General features: G+C 44.6%; 1 protein-coding gene across 1 annotated transcript in view; it reads right to left on the bottom strand.

Moving 5' to 3' along the window:
* The window catches only part of ROR1 (receptor tyrosine kinase like orphan receptor 1), a 156,074-nt gene extending 148,357 nt beyond the window's left edge, over positions 1–7,717 (bottom strand). Inside the window, exon 1 of the mRNA XM_062581653.1 lies at positions 7,609–7,717. Within this exon, the coding sequence (XP_062437637.1) occupies positions 7,609–7,717 (109 nt within the window). The remainder of the gene's footprint in view (positions 1–7,608) is intronic.
* Positions 7,718–15,222: the final 7,505 nt, after the last annotated feature.

Here is a 15,222-nt window from a genome sequence, read left to right on the forward strand (position 1 = left end):
AGCATTTCGGTAGCTCTTCTCCTCCAAGAACCAAGTCAAAGAGCTGATTTACCACTTGCTTTGTAGCTTTGCTCCAAACAATAATAAACACTGGCATAAATAATTTTTCAGTAAATCCATAGAAAAATAAAAGCTTTATCAAACATAGAAATCCACTGAAAACATTCAAAACCCTTTCTATTCATAGAAAGACAGAGAGTACACCCACCTAACCTCATGGAGTATACTGAGTCCTGCCTAACACTTTCTGGTTTTTTTCCAGCTAACTGGGTAGCTAAAGGTCTTGAAACACTAGCAGTCCCACAACATACTAATATTTGCAACAAAACAGCTCTTGCAAACTGTTACTTTATCCAAACATATCCACTGCACAATGTGTTATAACAAAAGCTGTTACACAATCAACAATCCGTCCTTGAAGGACACCAAGACCAAATTGCCCTTACTGCATGTTCTACCAAACTTTTTAGGAAGCCCATCAGCCCAGCCTCATTACAGCACTCCGCACTCATTCTGCCCTCCTAGTATTTTTTTTATTCTGCAGGAAGCTTATGCATATGTCATTGATTTTGCATTTTGGCTTTTAAATCTAAGCCTTCAGGAAGAACAGACACTTCCTGATCACTTCTTACGATCAGTCACTCACTTAGATTCTGTCCACAAATCAGACAAAAACTCTTAGAAGACCATGGAAAAGTCACTTTAACTGAAAGTACTCTAACACAACAGGCACAATAATACATTTTCATAATAACTAAGGAAATGCTTAGATGAAAACAAACCAAAACACTAACCTATACCCTTTGCTCAGAACAAGTTAATTCTACATACTGCTGGAAGCATTGCCATTATTTTTCAAACAACAGTAGTTACGCAGCTGTAATGATTTAAAGACAAAAGAAAAGGTGCTGGTGTTATTAATAGGTCTTATTAGTGTCCACTTTCTCCCAGGTCTAAGAGATCTCAGTCATTCTGCACTCGAAAGCTTGTCAGTTGGGTTAAAGAAAGACATCTCTTCTCTCTATAAACGTCTATTCCCTTAATTTTACCTGGATGTGGTCAGAAGATGGAAATACAAGGATAGGTTCTTTCCAAAGTAATATTGACCCCAAAAGAAGACATAAAGTTCAAGACATGATTAAACTAAAAAAAAATTTTGACTCTCTCAAAATTTCCTCACTCACTATCACCATCTCCAGCAACATGTTTTTTCTAAAAAGGCCTCTGAACCCTATGGACTGAACCAAGCCTTATGCCTTTGCCAAACAGATTGAGAAGTAATCACCTCCCCAAGTTAAGCTGGGAGGAGCTAAAGGTCCTCCTGTGTTTTAAAAACAAGCTCATGCAGATAATAAAATCCCTTCTTCTCCACCCTGTATTCTCAGCGCTAGAGCATGCAGATCCTCCAAACAAGGAGCCACCACATTCTACGTGCACTAGCCACCACACGGACACTCTCAGGCAGCACATTACACTTGCACCATCAGTCTTTTAAAGCATGGCTTACCATCTTAGGATAGACTTTCTTCCAACAAAGACAAAATAGTTATGTTTGAAGAGGAACTCCCGTCCTGTTACTGCGGAAGCGCATATCCTTCCAAAGATAATCTCCAGTTCTAAGGGTAAGAAAAGCATATCCTCATATATCTCCAGTCTCTGGAGGGAATGTGTGACAAGGTTATAAAGTTGCTGAGCGTTTTTCCTTGCTTATCTCTGATCTTGCAGTTTCCCATGGTCTGCTGCTGTGCTCTGACACAGAGCTTCACCAGGCTGTCCCTTTCCCAGATGCTGCTGAGCAGATGTTCAGACCTCTGCTGCAGGACGAGCAGGGCATCCAGGAGGGGAACAGGCATACACACTGCTGACACCCCTCGGAGGAAAGGAGCAGAGGGTCATAGGAAGCCATCGTGAAATATCACTTTCTGCATATGATCTGACCAGATTGAAAAAAGAAAACTTTTAATAAAATGTTGGCTTCCATTGGGGCCTTCACTAATTGTCCAGGAACCATTTTCTCAAGAACATGACTAGTAATTAAACTTTACCATTGCGTATTTGGATGGCTAAGTCCTGAGGCAAACGTAGCACCAACTACCTGTTACTGACTGAAAGCCTGTCTGAACAACGCAGTGCAGAACAGGGCATCAGCAGCAGGTATAAAAACCATGTGCATCTGCACAAAGTTATCAGTGCTTTTGCTAGAACTCTTCAGGAGAAGCATGCCTTGCCTCTACATGTGGTGCCTTGCCTCAGATGTATTTCATTTTTTATTTTTAACCTTCCCCGAAACCAGGGCCAGATGGATCTCCTTTCCCTTCCATGTTCCCAGAGTGCTGCGAACATGCCCCAGCTCCCCGCGGCTGAGTGCAACAACAAGAGGGCCTATGGGGATTAAGCTGCGCTTGGACCAGCCCTGCTGAGCTGGCAGGTCAGAGCCTGGATCCAGACAACACGAGTATGCTGCCTAGACCTTGCCAGCATTGCTGATATAGCATACTTCCTGCAAGAGACACTTAATTTTTTGTTGTTCTTCAGCGTCCTGTGAAGGTGCTCTGCAGCACCTCACTGATCAAACACAACCGGAGCCTATATGCAGCTTTCTGAAGGGATCTTTGTTAGAAGCGGGTATCAAGTACAATTACCCTGTGGAATCTGGTACAAGTAACAAAGCAGCCTTGGCCTAGGCTTTATTCTGTTTAAGAGCATATTGCAGGCTTTCTTCACAGACTCTGAATGATGATTTGTTGAAATACAGGAGTTCTCTTGACACGAAAAAAAAAAGCCTTCACAATTTTCTCTTGTTATTAGCCCTAACATTGTACACGATACTACTAAAACACAGTACTGACCCCATAATTAATTATATCTGTCAGTTCCTATTAAATGAGAGCGATACAGTTTTCCGTTCCTGTTGGTGATCATTCTGGCATTTTTAAAGCATTATTTTTCAGGAGTAATACCTAACTAATCACACTCCAGAGTTGTGTCCATCTCAGCAATATGCAGCATGGGATACCTTTCACAAATCACTAGCCATTTCCTTTCAAATATCACTCTGCAAATGGACTTGGAATCAGTGGCACTCCGATGTCTCCACTCAAGGAGATCCTGGAAGGCAGTGTTCCTCCCTACAGGATGCTGGCATGGAGGTATGCTGAGAAACCCACATTATTGCTTTCCCTCACTAAAAGGTTCCTTTCCTACAACTACTTCCCCCCACCCAAGCTGCCTGACTTTGGCTGAGCACCATTTTCAATATCACATTGCATTAGATTTCAAATACATGCAAGCTATTTTATTTTACATCATCTTCCCTAGAGAACCTCAATGAACTTTTTTATCAATATATGCTAAGAATCAGTGCTGTATTATTACCTAATACAACAGTAGTATCTATTTAAGTTGAAATTATTCCATTTTTTCAACTTAGCAAGCTCCGTAATCTTTCTGTGTGTTCTGTCATTTTGGGCATCAGAAGGCATTAAATAAGGCAAAGCTTCTCATATGCCACAATCCTTGTGGGACAGGAAACGGGTGAGTCTGCTAGTAAGCAGACAGAAAAAGTTGTAACTTCTTGCATAGTATCTGACCAAAATAAAATTTACACCGAATGTAAAATTTCAATGAATTTTAGAGTGCTCTTCATTCATAAAGTATGTAAAAGTGCAGTCACCAAACCTACAGAAGTATCCTTCAAGTAATTCTAGGATTTTGTTATCATCTAGAAAGAAACCATAGATGATTGCTCTCATTTTATTCGTTTCCCTACTGCTTCACTTATGAACAAGCAGATTCATCGTCTTTCAGTATTTCCAAGATCAGACTGAGAATGGGGTGGAGGAAGCCCTACAAAGGCAGCTGTCCAACTGCCTTTCTTTAACCAGACACTCAAATCAAAGATAACACCTTAATCACAAAACAACTTGATTTACTGCTCATTTAAGTGATTCAGCAGTTAGAAATTGCTGTAAAAGCCTAAGCTGCATCATTGCTGTCACACCTCTAGCCACAAACAGCAGGGCGCAAGACTCTCCAGCTCTGCCAAGGCCAGAGACACACCAGCATATACTGCTGGGCTGCTTTACTCAAATATTTACAGCAAGATCAGAACATCTCACTGAAACAGTACATAATACACATTTCTTTACAGTACAAAATAACTGCAGCCCACAATCATTTTTTCATCAATTCACATTTGACTGAATCATTAATTCACATTTCTGAATGTTTTTTTTCTAAAGATAAAGACTTAAAGTTTTAAAAATACCTACAACTGCAACAGAAAGCCTGAAACTGAGCTCCCTATGACTACACGGCAGAAGTTTTTTCCAGGGCTTGGGGGAAGGGTTCACTCTTTTTATTTTGTACTAGTTACCTTTCTAGATATTTCTGGCTTGCAGGACAATCTCTATGTGGGAAGCAGCTGCATTTAGTTAGTGACTTTTTAAAGTACTTCCAACTCCAAGGTGCTTTTCAGAGTCTCAGAAGACTGCTGCATTTCTACATGTGTTTCCAAAGAGTGGTATCTAGTGTCACACCTCAGGGAAGCTCTTTTTTTTTCTTCTTCTTCCTTAGATTTAGGTATTTGTATTTAAAATTTGTACACAAGCTTTAAAACGCTCCTCTGCGTAGATGGCATTGGCAAGGCTTTAATTGAACAGAAAGCTTGTGTGCATGCAATCAACAGAACAGTAGCCATCAATTACAGTAACAAACACACCATTTCCTGAAAAGAATTTGCTCATACTTCACACAACTCTGGTGAATAAATGAGAGATTACAATCAGAGTCAGCGAAACAGTGAAATTTGTTTTCATTCTTTTATAGGCATATGGCAACACGAGCTTTTTGTTTATTTGTAAACCCAGAACGGGAGAGCGGCTGAAAGAGCGGCCTGCTGACCTACGGACACAACAGCCACCGGGGTATTACGCAGCCTACGTGAAAGCAAGGAACTCTGTCCCACAGGAGGCAGCTTCCAAGAAAATCAACAGTACTCCTTATAATCTGAAACATAATCTAGAGATCTATGTTTTTACTATATGCTTTTAAAATGTTGTTATACTATGCAAGCTTCTTCCGTTGTGAATCCTCATGAAGTTACATGATACTGAACAATAATAAAGTTGAAGTGGTAATATCAATAATCATCTTAGATACTGTGAAGAATGAAAAAATATCCAACACAGAGAGTTCCTGTTACTTACATTCACTTTAACTTTGTGGTTTTATTCAGAATACTATTGGACCAGTCTGTGGGTACCCTTGGGAAGAACATGCACAAAGGCAGCATGAATGCACAAAAGAAAACGTATTTTTGCTTTGTTTTGCCCCGTACAAGGGAAGGTCACTGTCAAAAAGGTTAGGGGAGTAACAGGGGGAAAAGAAAGAAAAGAAAAAGTGAAAAAGAGTTTTTGGAAGGTTATACAGCAAAGGAGTTTTGGTCATGTGACAATATCTCAACTAAATGGACTACTTGGCAATAATCCCCCAAAAAGAGATATGAAAATAGTCGTTCAGGATCCTGGCCTACTCACAGATTCTTGGGGCTTGTCCTACTGAGCTGCCTAGGTCTATTCACATGAGGACACTTGTGCACATCTGCATTATGTTTACCGGACTAGAGTGTCAAACTGGGACTGCTGGAGTAGGAATCATGTCTTCACAGATGTCTGGACTAAGCGTAGCAGAAGGAGGCTCTGATCCTTCTGGACTTTTGGGAGCTAACAATCTGAACTATTATTTAATGCTTTCACTGTGTTAGGCAGGTCTCGGACTCCCAGATAATCAGCACTAGATCTTTTCTGGGAGTACAAATTAGGTTCCTACTAGAGATGGATTTGCATTGCAGCCCTTGTTTGACGTGCCCAGAAAAAGAGTCTGCTACCTATTTAGCTGTCCATACTTGATCTTTCTGAAAAATATGAGAGTGAGGAATAGGAATTGATGGTTCTGTTTGGCTGGCTGGTTTTCTGATGAAGCAAGATCTGTTCACCCAGCCACTGCAACTATCTTAAAGAAATCTGCAAAATATTTAATACCAAAATTTTGTAAATTAAAGTTTTAGATATTGAGGCTGCCTAATCCTTCTACAAAATCTAGAGCTTTAACATGTATGGGGGAAAAATGTAATATGTACTTGTAATACATGTGATAGATGTCTTCTAATATTAAAAGACACAAAATCTGCTACATCCATGGGCCAACATTGTAAGGTTTTGCTACAAATATTAGTTACAATATAGAAAATATTTCAGTATGGAAGGTAATTGTTTATTAAAAGCTATATGCTCAGACACAGGTAAAATCACATAGTGAAAACCACTTTCCAGCAGAACTTACAGTAAATGAAAATGGCCAGTTTTGGATCCCCCATTTTCCATTGCATCATGTTTGTTCTTTTCCCCCAGGTTCTTCGAAACCCACAAAACCCCACATTATAACCTTCAAACTTTGAATTCAAACTAAAAATCAGAAGAGGCTGAGTAACTTTATTTCAGCCACACCTTCTACATCCTTAACCTTGGGGTTGGGAGGGGAGAGGGTTGCCTTTCAGCAGTACGGCTATTTTGTAAGCATATACAGAATTCCCTGGAGACAGAGTAAAGCAACATTTGAACGTTTTTCCCCACTGAGATGGCACAGAGAATTCCTGTCCCAAAGCTGGAGCATCAGCTGGTGACGGCATCTGCTCCACTCGTGGACCCACGCGTCCAGCGCAGCCTCGGCACGCGCGGGGCGTGTTCCACCGGCACCGCACGGGACACGCGGGCGCACAGACGGAAACACAGACCCTACCACCGCACGGCGACCGCGCTGCATCTGCTAGCCACAACTGACTCTTTAATGGCAACTGCCCTGCCGTATCTGCAATTTAGCTTAGGGGCTTTAAAACCACAGCTTTTCCAGCTCTGCACCTCTAAATACTTAAGCGTATGAGTCTCACATCTCTTTAGCGCTCTCTTTTTCTTGTTTAAGTGCTAAATATTTATTATGAATATTATCAACCAAGACTTTCCAGAAGTGACCTGTGACTTAAACACCCACCATAAAGCACCTTCCAGGAGCCTGACTTTGTGCAGATACCTACTCTTACTAGAACTCTCACAGAGGCATCCAAAATCGCTGCTTGCTTTTTACCAGCCTGCCCTAAACATTTAAATTTCTTCTGCCTAGTTCTTCCTAGGTCCCTTCATGCAGGCGTTAGGCTGCTTTAAGCACAGGACACTGCAAAAGGCTGAAAGCAAACCTCTTGAACAAGGGGGATGGAGAAATACATATAATGGTCGTAAAAACGAAATCGAAGAGGCTTTCTTTAAAAGTTGGAAAAAAAAAAAAAAAAAAAAAAAAAACGAAGTTTGGGAAGGCTGTAAGGGCAGGGAGCGGGGCAGAGGTGCCCCGAAGCCGGGGCTGACGGAGCGCAGGGCGGTGTCGCGGGATCCCCGCCGAGCTCCTCAGCGCGGCCGTTAACGGCCGTTAGCGGCGCCGCAGCCGTTAACGGCGCCGCCGCCGCCCCGCTCGCGACGGCCGCGGCCGGGCCGCGGGGAGCCCGCGGCGGGCACGGGACAAAAGCGGCAGCGGGCGAGGGGCAGCCCCGCGCGTCCCTACCTTGCGTGGCCTCGGCGAGCTCCGCCCGGCTCCCTGCGCGCAGCAGCAGGAGCAGCGGGAGCAGCAAGAGGCTCCCGTCCCCGCCGCCCGGCCGGGGCGGCTGCTGCATTCCTGAGCCGCCGCCGCCGCCGCGCTACTCCGACATCCACGGCGCAGCGCCGGCGTCCCGGGCCGGCCCGCTGCGCTCCGCGGCTCCTCCCGCGCCGCCGCTCTCCGGGCGGGGAGCGAGCGCCGGGCGCGGGCGGCCGCCACCTCTGCCTCCCTCAGCGCCGCGCTTGTCACTTTCCGCCAGCTCCACTCAGAGACCGGCCCAGCCCCGGCCCCGGCCCCGGCCGCCGCCCGCGCCGCGCAGCCCGGCAGCGCCCCCTGCCGGCCCCGCCCGCCGCCGCCGCCGCCGCCGCCGCAGGGGGGCGCTCCCCCTGCCCGGGCGCTGACGGGCGGGCGCCATTTTGTCCCGCCTTGGCGCCCCTCAGCTCTGGGCTGCCCGCGGCCCCCTCGCAGCCCTGTGCCCCCCACGGACCGTCTGGCAGCCCGCCGTCTCCCCCGAGAGCCCGCGCCAGCCACGGCCCAGAGTGGCTGCTGCGCCCAGGCAGCCTTCCCCTCCCGAGCACCGGGGTTTGGGGACGCTCCCAATGGGTTTGCCAGCCCTTCTCCTCAGATGAACGCTTCCTCTGTGACTGCTGCACAGGGTGGGGAGGGGAAGGCTTTTCCAGGCGGAGTGCGATTCCATTGCTTGCTGCCACTATTTACAATCGTCCCCAGTCCCTCCTATCTTGCCTCGTTCTAGATGAGAGCTGGAATACCCGTTGTTTTCCTGCCATATCACCTGCAAACTTCGCCAAGACAAACTCCCCACAACAAAATAAAGGATGCCATGAAAGCTGGAGAGCGAGGTGGATCATCCAGTTCTGGGCTCCTCAGTACAAGAGAGACATGGAGCTACTGGAGAGAGGCCAGTGTGGGGCTACGAGGATGATCCGAGGGCTGGAGCACCTGCCCTGTGAGGAACGGCTGCGAGAGCTGGGCCTCTTCAGCCTGGGGAAGAGAAGACTGCGGGGGGGGGGGGATCTTGTCAATGTGTACAAGTACCTGAAGGGAGGGTGTCAAGGGGACGGGGACAAACTCTTCTTAGTTGTCCCGTGTGACAGGACAAGAGGCAATGGGCACAAATTGAAGCACAGGAAGCTCCGCCTGAGCGTGAGGGGGAATTTCTTCCCTGTGAGAGTGATGGAGCACTGGAACAGGCTGCCCAGAGAGGTTGTGGAGTCACCTTCTCTGGAGATCTTCAAGGCCTGCCTGGATGCAGCCCTGTCTACCATGCTCTAGGTGACCCTGCCGAGCGAGGAGGTTGGACTAGATGATCTCCAGAGGTCCCTGCCAACCCTACTGATTGTGTGATTCTATGATTCTATGATCAAAGGATCCTCGACAGCTCATCACTAATGCAGGAAGGGATCAGGATGGTGAGAGTGGCAGGGAGATACTAGTGCATTTTTGAGCTGTGATGGAGTGGTACAACACAGATGTTGGCCACCTCCTGTCACTGGGAATGTCACGATTCACCATACTGAAACATGGCTGGAGCAGCTGAGGCTGTGAGGAGTACCCAACAGCTTATATGTAACTTAAAATTGATGTATTCTTCTAAGAGCATTTGTAGTGAAACAAAACAAAGAAACTAAGAGTTAGCCGTGTGGAAAAGTGATTTTTCAGCTATTTTTCATACATCAGTTGATGATTAAGAGCTTCTAACTTTCCCCTCACATCATTTCAGCTTTACTGGATCTCTCCTACTTGTCCTCTAAGTCCTCAGCAATCCAGTTTGCACCTTAAGAATCATTTTCAACCCTTTCTGCCTTATTGAAAACGATATTTAACATTTTCTCCTTGTTTAGCTTCTATACAAACAAGTCAACTTAGCTGAAAATGAGCCAAGCACAGCTACTGCTGCGTAAGTAATTGGTAATCAGTGAATAAGCACTTACTGACTGTAAGCGCCGAGAGCAGCATTTTAACCCTGCTGTGTTTAGCCTTCCCCCATTATCCAACGTGTCTCATGCTGGGCTGAGGGACTGTCCACGTGACCACACATTCTACACATTTGTGGCCTCATTAGAAGGGCTCGGTCAGCCCATCAGAACATGAAATGGTGCCCACAACCAGCCCCCAAACATGCTTTTTCCCTCTCACTGGTGATAGGAAGCTGAGCTTTGTGGCCACGAGGGCTGGAGTTCCTTCCCTTTTGCCAGTGCAAAGTACCAATTTGCTGTACATTATATCATAGCCGTGTCTGTGGTCAGACACTCATAGTGAATAGCACTCTTCTACTGAAGACAAGTTACACTGCCAAAGCTGGTTGAAGCTACTGGAAGTGAAAACTACTTTTTATTCTGGAAAATAGTCACATTCCTGGGATTCTTATGTTAGACTTTGGATTTTAGAAGTCAATTGTTTAATAAAAAGTTCATAAGCAGAGTGAAAACAATGACAAGATTAAAGGAATTTCCTCCTCTCTTCCTGCTAAATCAGATCTCCCCTTCCCTCAAGCTTTCTTTTTTCTGCTATATGAATCTTGTATTTCTTGTCAGACACTTAGCTTAGCTTTAAGAGGAGAAACAAACCCAGAAAAGCATTTAGCTATGTGCTAGGGAAGGAGATTGGGGCCTGATACCACGGTCTTCTCCCACGTGCAAATACACACATTCTCCCTCAGACTGAGGAGCCCGGTGATAATGGATTACCCACTTCCTAGGAAAGCACTAACACAACAACTTCTTCTCCGGAGGTATTCAAAGTCCGCCTGGATGCAACCCTGTCTAAATGCTCTAGGTGACCCTGCTTGAGCAGGGGGTTGGACTAGGTGATCTCCAGAGGTCCCTTCCAACCTTACCAATTCTGTGATTCTGTGAAAACAAGCATACATAATGGATTGAATGACAAAGGTAAGCCTAGCTCAATACCTTGAGAGCTGGAGTAGGACCCAGACTCAGCATGTGTGGAAGGGACTCCCTGTTGCCCAGGCCTGGGTGCCCATGTTCACAACAGGGAGGGATTTGGTTTCTAAAACATTCCTTACTATGTAGCTGCTTGTTCAAGATGCAAGACTTTTCACCTCCATGCTCTGAGATGCCTTTGGATGTAGTTTCATCACTGGCTTAAGCCAGTCATGCTGCCACCTCCCTTCCCTTCCTTCCCCAGTCACACATTCCAACTATCTTCCTCCTATCAGCTCTAATTACACAGCCTCACAGGACCTTCCCCTCCAGCGAAGTATGAGCTTAGATCAGCTTAAACCAACCATGAAACCAAACCCTTCCATACCAGCCAGAGCTGATCCAAATCAAGATTAAGGACAACCCACATTGTTGGCTTCCCCCCGTGGCTACATGGTCTTCCCAATCCTACATGTCGTTTCTGACCCACTAAGGAGCTGAGATGGTTCAAGAGCTAGGCTTACAAATAATACTGTCTTCACAGGGTGAAGATGTTTCTACCAATTTAGTTCTCTACCACTTTATTGTCAGGGAGCAACAGGGGCAAGCTGCTCTCTAAGGGACAGGAAACCAAGCACAATGACAGGGCCTGGGCCTCACCAGCCAGAGCCCTGTCCCACAGTACCCCAGCAAAGCAAGTCAAGGGATGGTGGCCAGGTGCAACCAAGAGGTATCAGGCAAACTCATGGTGATGAAGCAGGTCTGAAAGCAAGGAGGGAAGTCAATCTGCAGGTCAGGATTAGGTCCATTGACAACAACCAGGTCAGAAACAGCCCAGAAATTGCCAGGCAGGGTCCATGGTGACACAACAGGTCTGAGGTCAAGCCAGGAAGTCAGTCCATGGGTCAAGATCAACAGTCAGGCACGGGCACGGGCACAGGCAGAGAAGAACTCTTACAACATAGCTCAGGCAGGCAGGGAAGTGCCAGGACTGAGCTTAAATAGAGCCCCCAGGTAGAGACCCTAGGTGAAGCTGCCAGGGCCATTAAGGCTTGTGAGTACCCTCAGGGTGCTGACATACCGTAAAGTTACACGAATACTGGAGCTGATGACAGAGGGGAAGTCAGGCTGTACAGCTGAGGTATGATTTTGGCAGCACTGGCCTAGATTCGCTGTGGCTGCCCAAGCCCTCTGGAGGGTGACACTGCAAGTTACTTCTAAGTTGTTTTGATTGTGAGAAGTCCATTCAGCCGACTGTTTTCAGCGGAAAACAAACCCTCTGACAAAAAAAGTGAGATGTTCTTTGAGATCAGTCAGCTGGGCCAACCTTCCATGCAGCTACTCTAGTGTTAGGCCCAATTCTAGCGTGAGGCAGGAATGATGGAGCTGTCGCTTTTTGCAGCAACCTGACATTACACTCATTTAGCTGGAACATAAAATTATTTCTTAATCTCTCTGTTTTTTGTATAATGAGGCGAGATATCTGTGAGGTCCAGATACCTACAAGCTGGGCCCAGGAGCAACCCACAGTGAGTGCTTAAGGATACAAAAGAAGTCTATGGCAGATCAGGAAACTAACTGCAGATTTCCCAAGTCTTGAGCTAGCTGCCAAATGTTAGATACATGCAGCGTGAAAGGATAAATCATTTATAGTTAAAAAACAAACCACTTATTTTTAGCTGCAAATTCGTAACTATTGGAGGGCAGAAAGCAGTCAAGGTAAGAGTAAACACTGGCTTGGGAGGAGGAATTAGAGGCAATTTCTCCTACATGATCTGCAGGATACTGCGGAGATGTAATGCGCAGATAAAACTTCAGAGGTGACTCTGGGGAGATGAATCACCTGTTTGATGCATGTCTACATATTTTAAAGCAACAAAAGGCTTGTAGGCAGTATCTTTGTGGAATTAGTTCCCGCAGGGAAAATGTATTACACACAAATTTTTTTTCTTCCTTTTTGTTGTTTTTAATGAAAAGATAGCTAAGAAGCTGACTGTCTGGGAATGATTTGTAGGAACAATAAACCTAACAAGAGAATGATAAGCAATATGTTGTAAGAGAATAGTGTCAGAAGTACAGCAAACTGAAAGAGAAACATTACATGTTTGCAGTTACTGACAAAATAGGTTCTTAAGTATCATGTCACGTTATAAAAGGCTTCTCATTTTTCTGGCCATCTCTCACTAATACTATTAGTCTATACAATTCTTTTTTTTTTTTTTTTTTTTTTTTTTTTCCATTTTAACCATTTGAGGCCATATCTATCATTCTTTGCCCATTGGAAATTCAAATACGATTAAACCAGAATGTTAAGGCTTCTACAGTGGAATTTCAGGATGAGGCTGGAATGTTTATTCTGCTCCTGCAAAGAAGCATTCTTGGATTCGCAGAGTCTGCGATCCATGGAAAGACCTTGGGTGTATCTGAGATTTCACCAATGATTCTTTTATGCCAACATAATATAGAAAACAACTGTTGATACTACTTTTTAAAGGTTGGCAGTTTACATAGGTCTTTGCTTACACTGTAAGTTTTGGGGACAGGAATTCTATCTAATGGATGTGAAGACATTGTCTCACTTGATGCATCCTCTGTTTTCTATCTGAGATTTTGGAAATGTGCAATACAAACAATACTAACTTTTTAAAAAGGAACAGGAGATATGAATGTAAATTTTCTGAATTACCTAAAAAAATCAACCACTGTATATAAAAATAAACCGCGTGTGCAAGAAAGACGTATGTCTTGTGATTTTTTTTCAGCAAACTAGCTTTCTTGTAAAAGCTCATTGCAGACAGTTTAAGAAAAACATACATTGGCCAACATGAAGAGTGTATACTGTTCATGTGAGTACTGTTACTTTATATGGTCATGCAGCAAAAGCTTTTCATTTTGTTCATGTTGCATGAGAAAATGGTTGATAAACTTAGTCATCATGACAGACGACTATTAAGCAGTTAAGACTTTGGTTTCAGTATTTGTGTTTTCAGCAGGGATAAGAACAGATACTAAAAGACAGAGAGGTAATGGATGGCACTCGATGCACTGTTTTAGTTAAGAGCTAAATCCAGCCCTGGTCCTTGTCAGGATGTTTCTTGACATACCTTTCACTGCCTGAATCAGGAAGGCCAGCGGTGAGACACTTGCACGTTCGTAGGTAGTGGGATACACACCGCCTGCCCGGGGCCTCTTTATTTTGAAACCAGCAAGTTAGGCCACTGAGCAGGTGTCTGTGCCAGTCTATACAGCAGCCCTGTCCCCTTCTCTGAAATTTTTGCTTTGCCTTAAGAGGAAAGCAAAGGGCTGGACACTGGAGAGAGCATGGTCAGGGGTCGGAGGACAGGTTATAGCCCTAGGGAACGGCAGAAGAGAGCATCAGGAGGTTCAGCGTAATCTCGTTCGGATAATCTAGTTCAGCCAGTGATCTGGGAGTACTTTGAAAATTGGCAGAAAACTATGGAAAAGATAAAAGAAAAAACCTTGAAACAGACCACAATTCCTTCCCTTTCGTATGTGTATTACACTGGAATTTTATATACATAGCAGGACTCTGTTCTTTATATCCTTGGATTACATACCTCCATGCCTTCTGAAAAAATGAGGGTGATGGAATGGGACACAAACACTAGCAACTGCTTAATAACATATGCAAATATTAGCATGCATTTTATGCATTATTTTTGTTGCTGCTGTTTTATTTTTTAGTTTTGTAATTGTGTGTTGGCACCCCAACATTTCATTAAATTTGGTGTCCCATTGTGCTGGGCACTTTCAAAGCATTAATTTAACAACCAGACACGGTACAGAGCAGGACGGGCACTAGGAAGGTGTGTAACAGCAATGCTTCCAAATAATCACATAGGCTGGTTATTTACATTTGAGACACTGGGCTTTGTAGGGGTCTTTCGGGAGGAAACGGTTGCATTTGTTTCATCTCCGACTTACTCATTATCCCCAGGAGTGAGTCTTGAAAAGAAGGTAGTGGATTTACAGCTTAGCTCAGGCATGACCAGATTGTACTTTTGCAAAATATCTCAGGTAATTTCAGGTGAAACTCTTTGTTAACTTCAAGGGAGCCAAGGTTTCTCTTACAGAGTTTATTTTCTTTTCATAAAAGGAATCAGTTTGCCCAGTCCTCAAAAATCTGATTCAGGAAGGAGATTATTAAGGGGATAGTTTGGAAAGCTGAACTAATGTTACACTCAACTATCTCAGTTCGTGACTTTACGAGTCAGATGACTTTGCAGGTAGCCCCAGATCAAGCTGTAGCAAGTAGTCCTGCCAGGAACAAGCCGCAGCATCTGCTCTGTACCTCCCAGATCTCTACATAAAGCGATCGGTACGGGGTCCTGCAGCCGTCAGCGTGAACAAGGGAGGTTTCACCACCACCTTAAACAATATCATCTTTGTTGCCAGGAGTGGAGAGCAGTACAGTACTTCAGTCATTAGAGGAAGAAGAATGTCACAAATTTTGCAGGCAAAAAATAGATGCCGGCATTCATGGTCTGACAGATTAATAAGAAGGCCTGTCCATTTGCCTTTTCAGTGTATTTACTTGTAAGTCTACACAGGGAATTTGTTAGGGATTGGGCATCTTAAACAGGTTTTTATTCCAGCAGCATTTCAGTTCACCTCTAAGACTTTCAATTAAGACAAACTGAACGGAAGATCCATTGGTGGA

Source organism: Rhea pennata, chromosome 8, assembly GCF_028389875.1.
Source record: "Rhea pennata isolate bPtePen1 chromosome 8, bPtePen1.pri, whole genome shotgun sequence".
Classification (NCBI taxonomy): domain Eukaryota; kingdom Metazoa; phylum Chordata; class Aves; order Rheiformes; family Rheidae; genus Rhea; species Rhea pennata.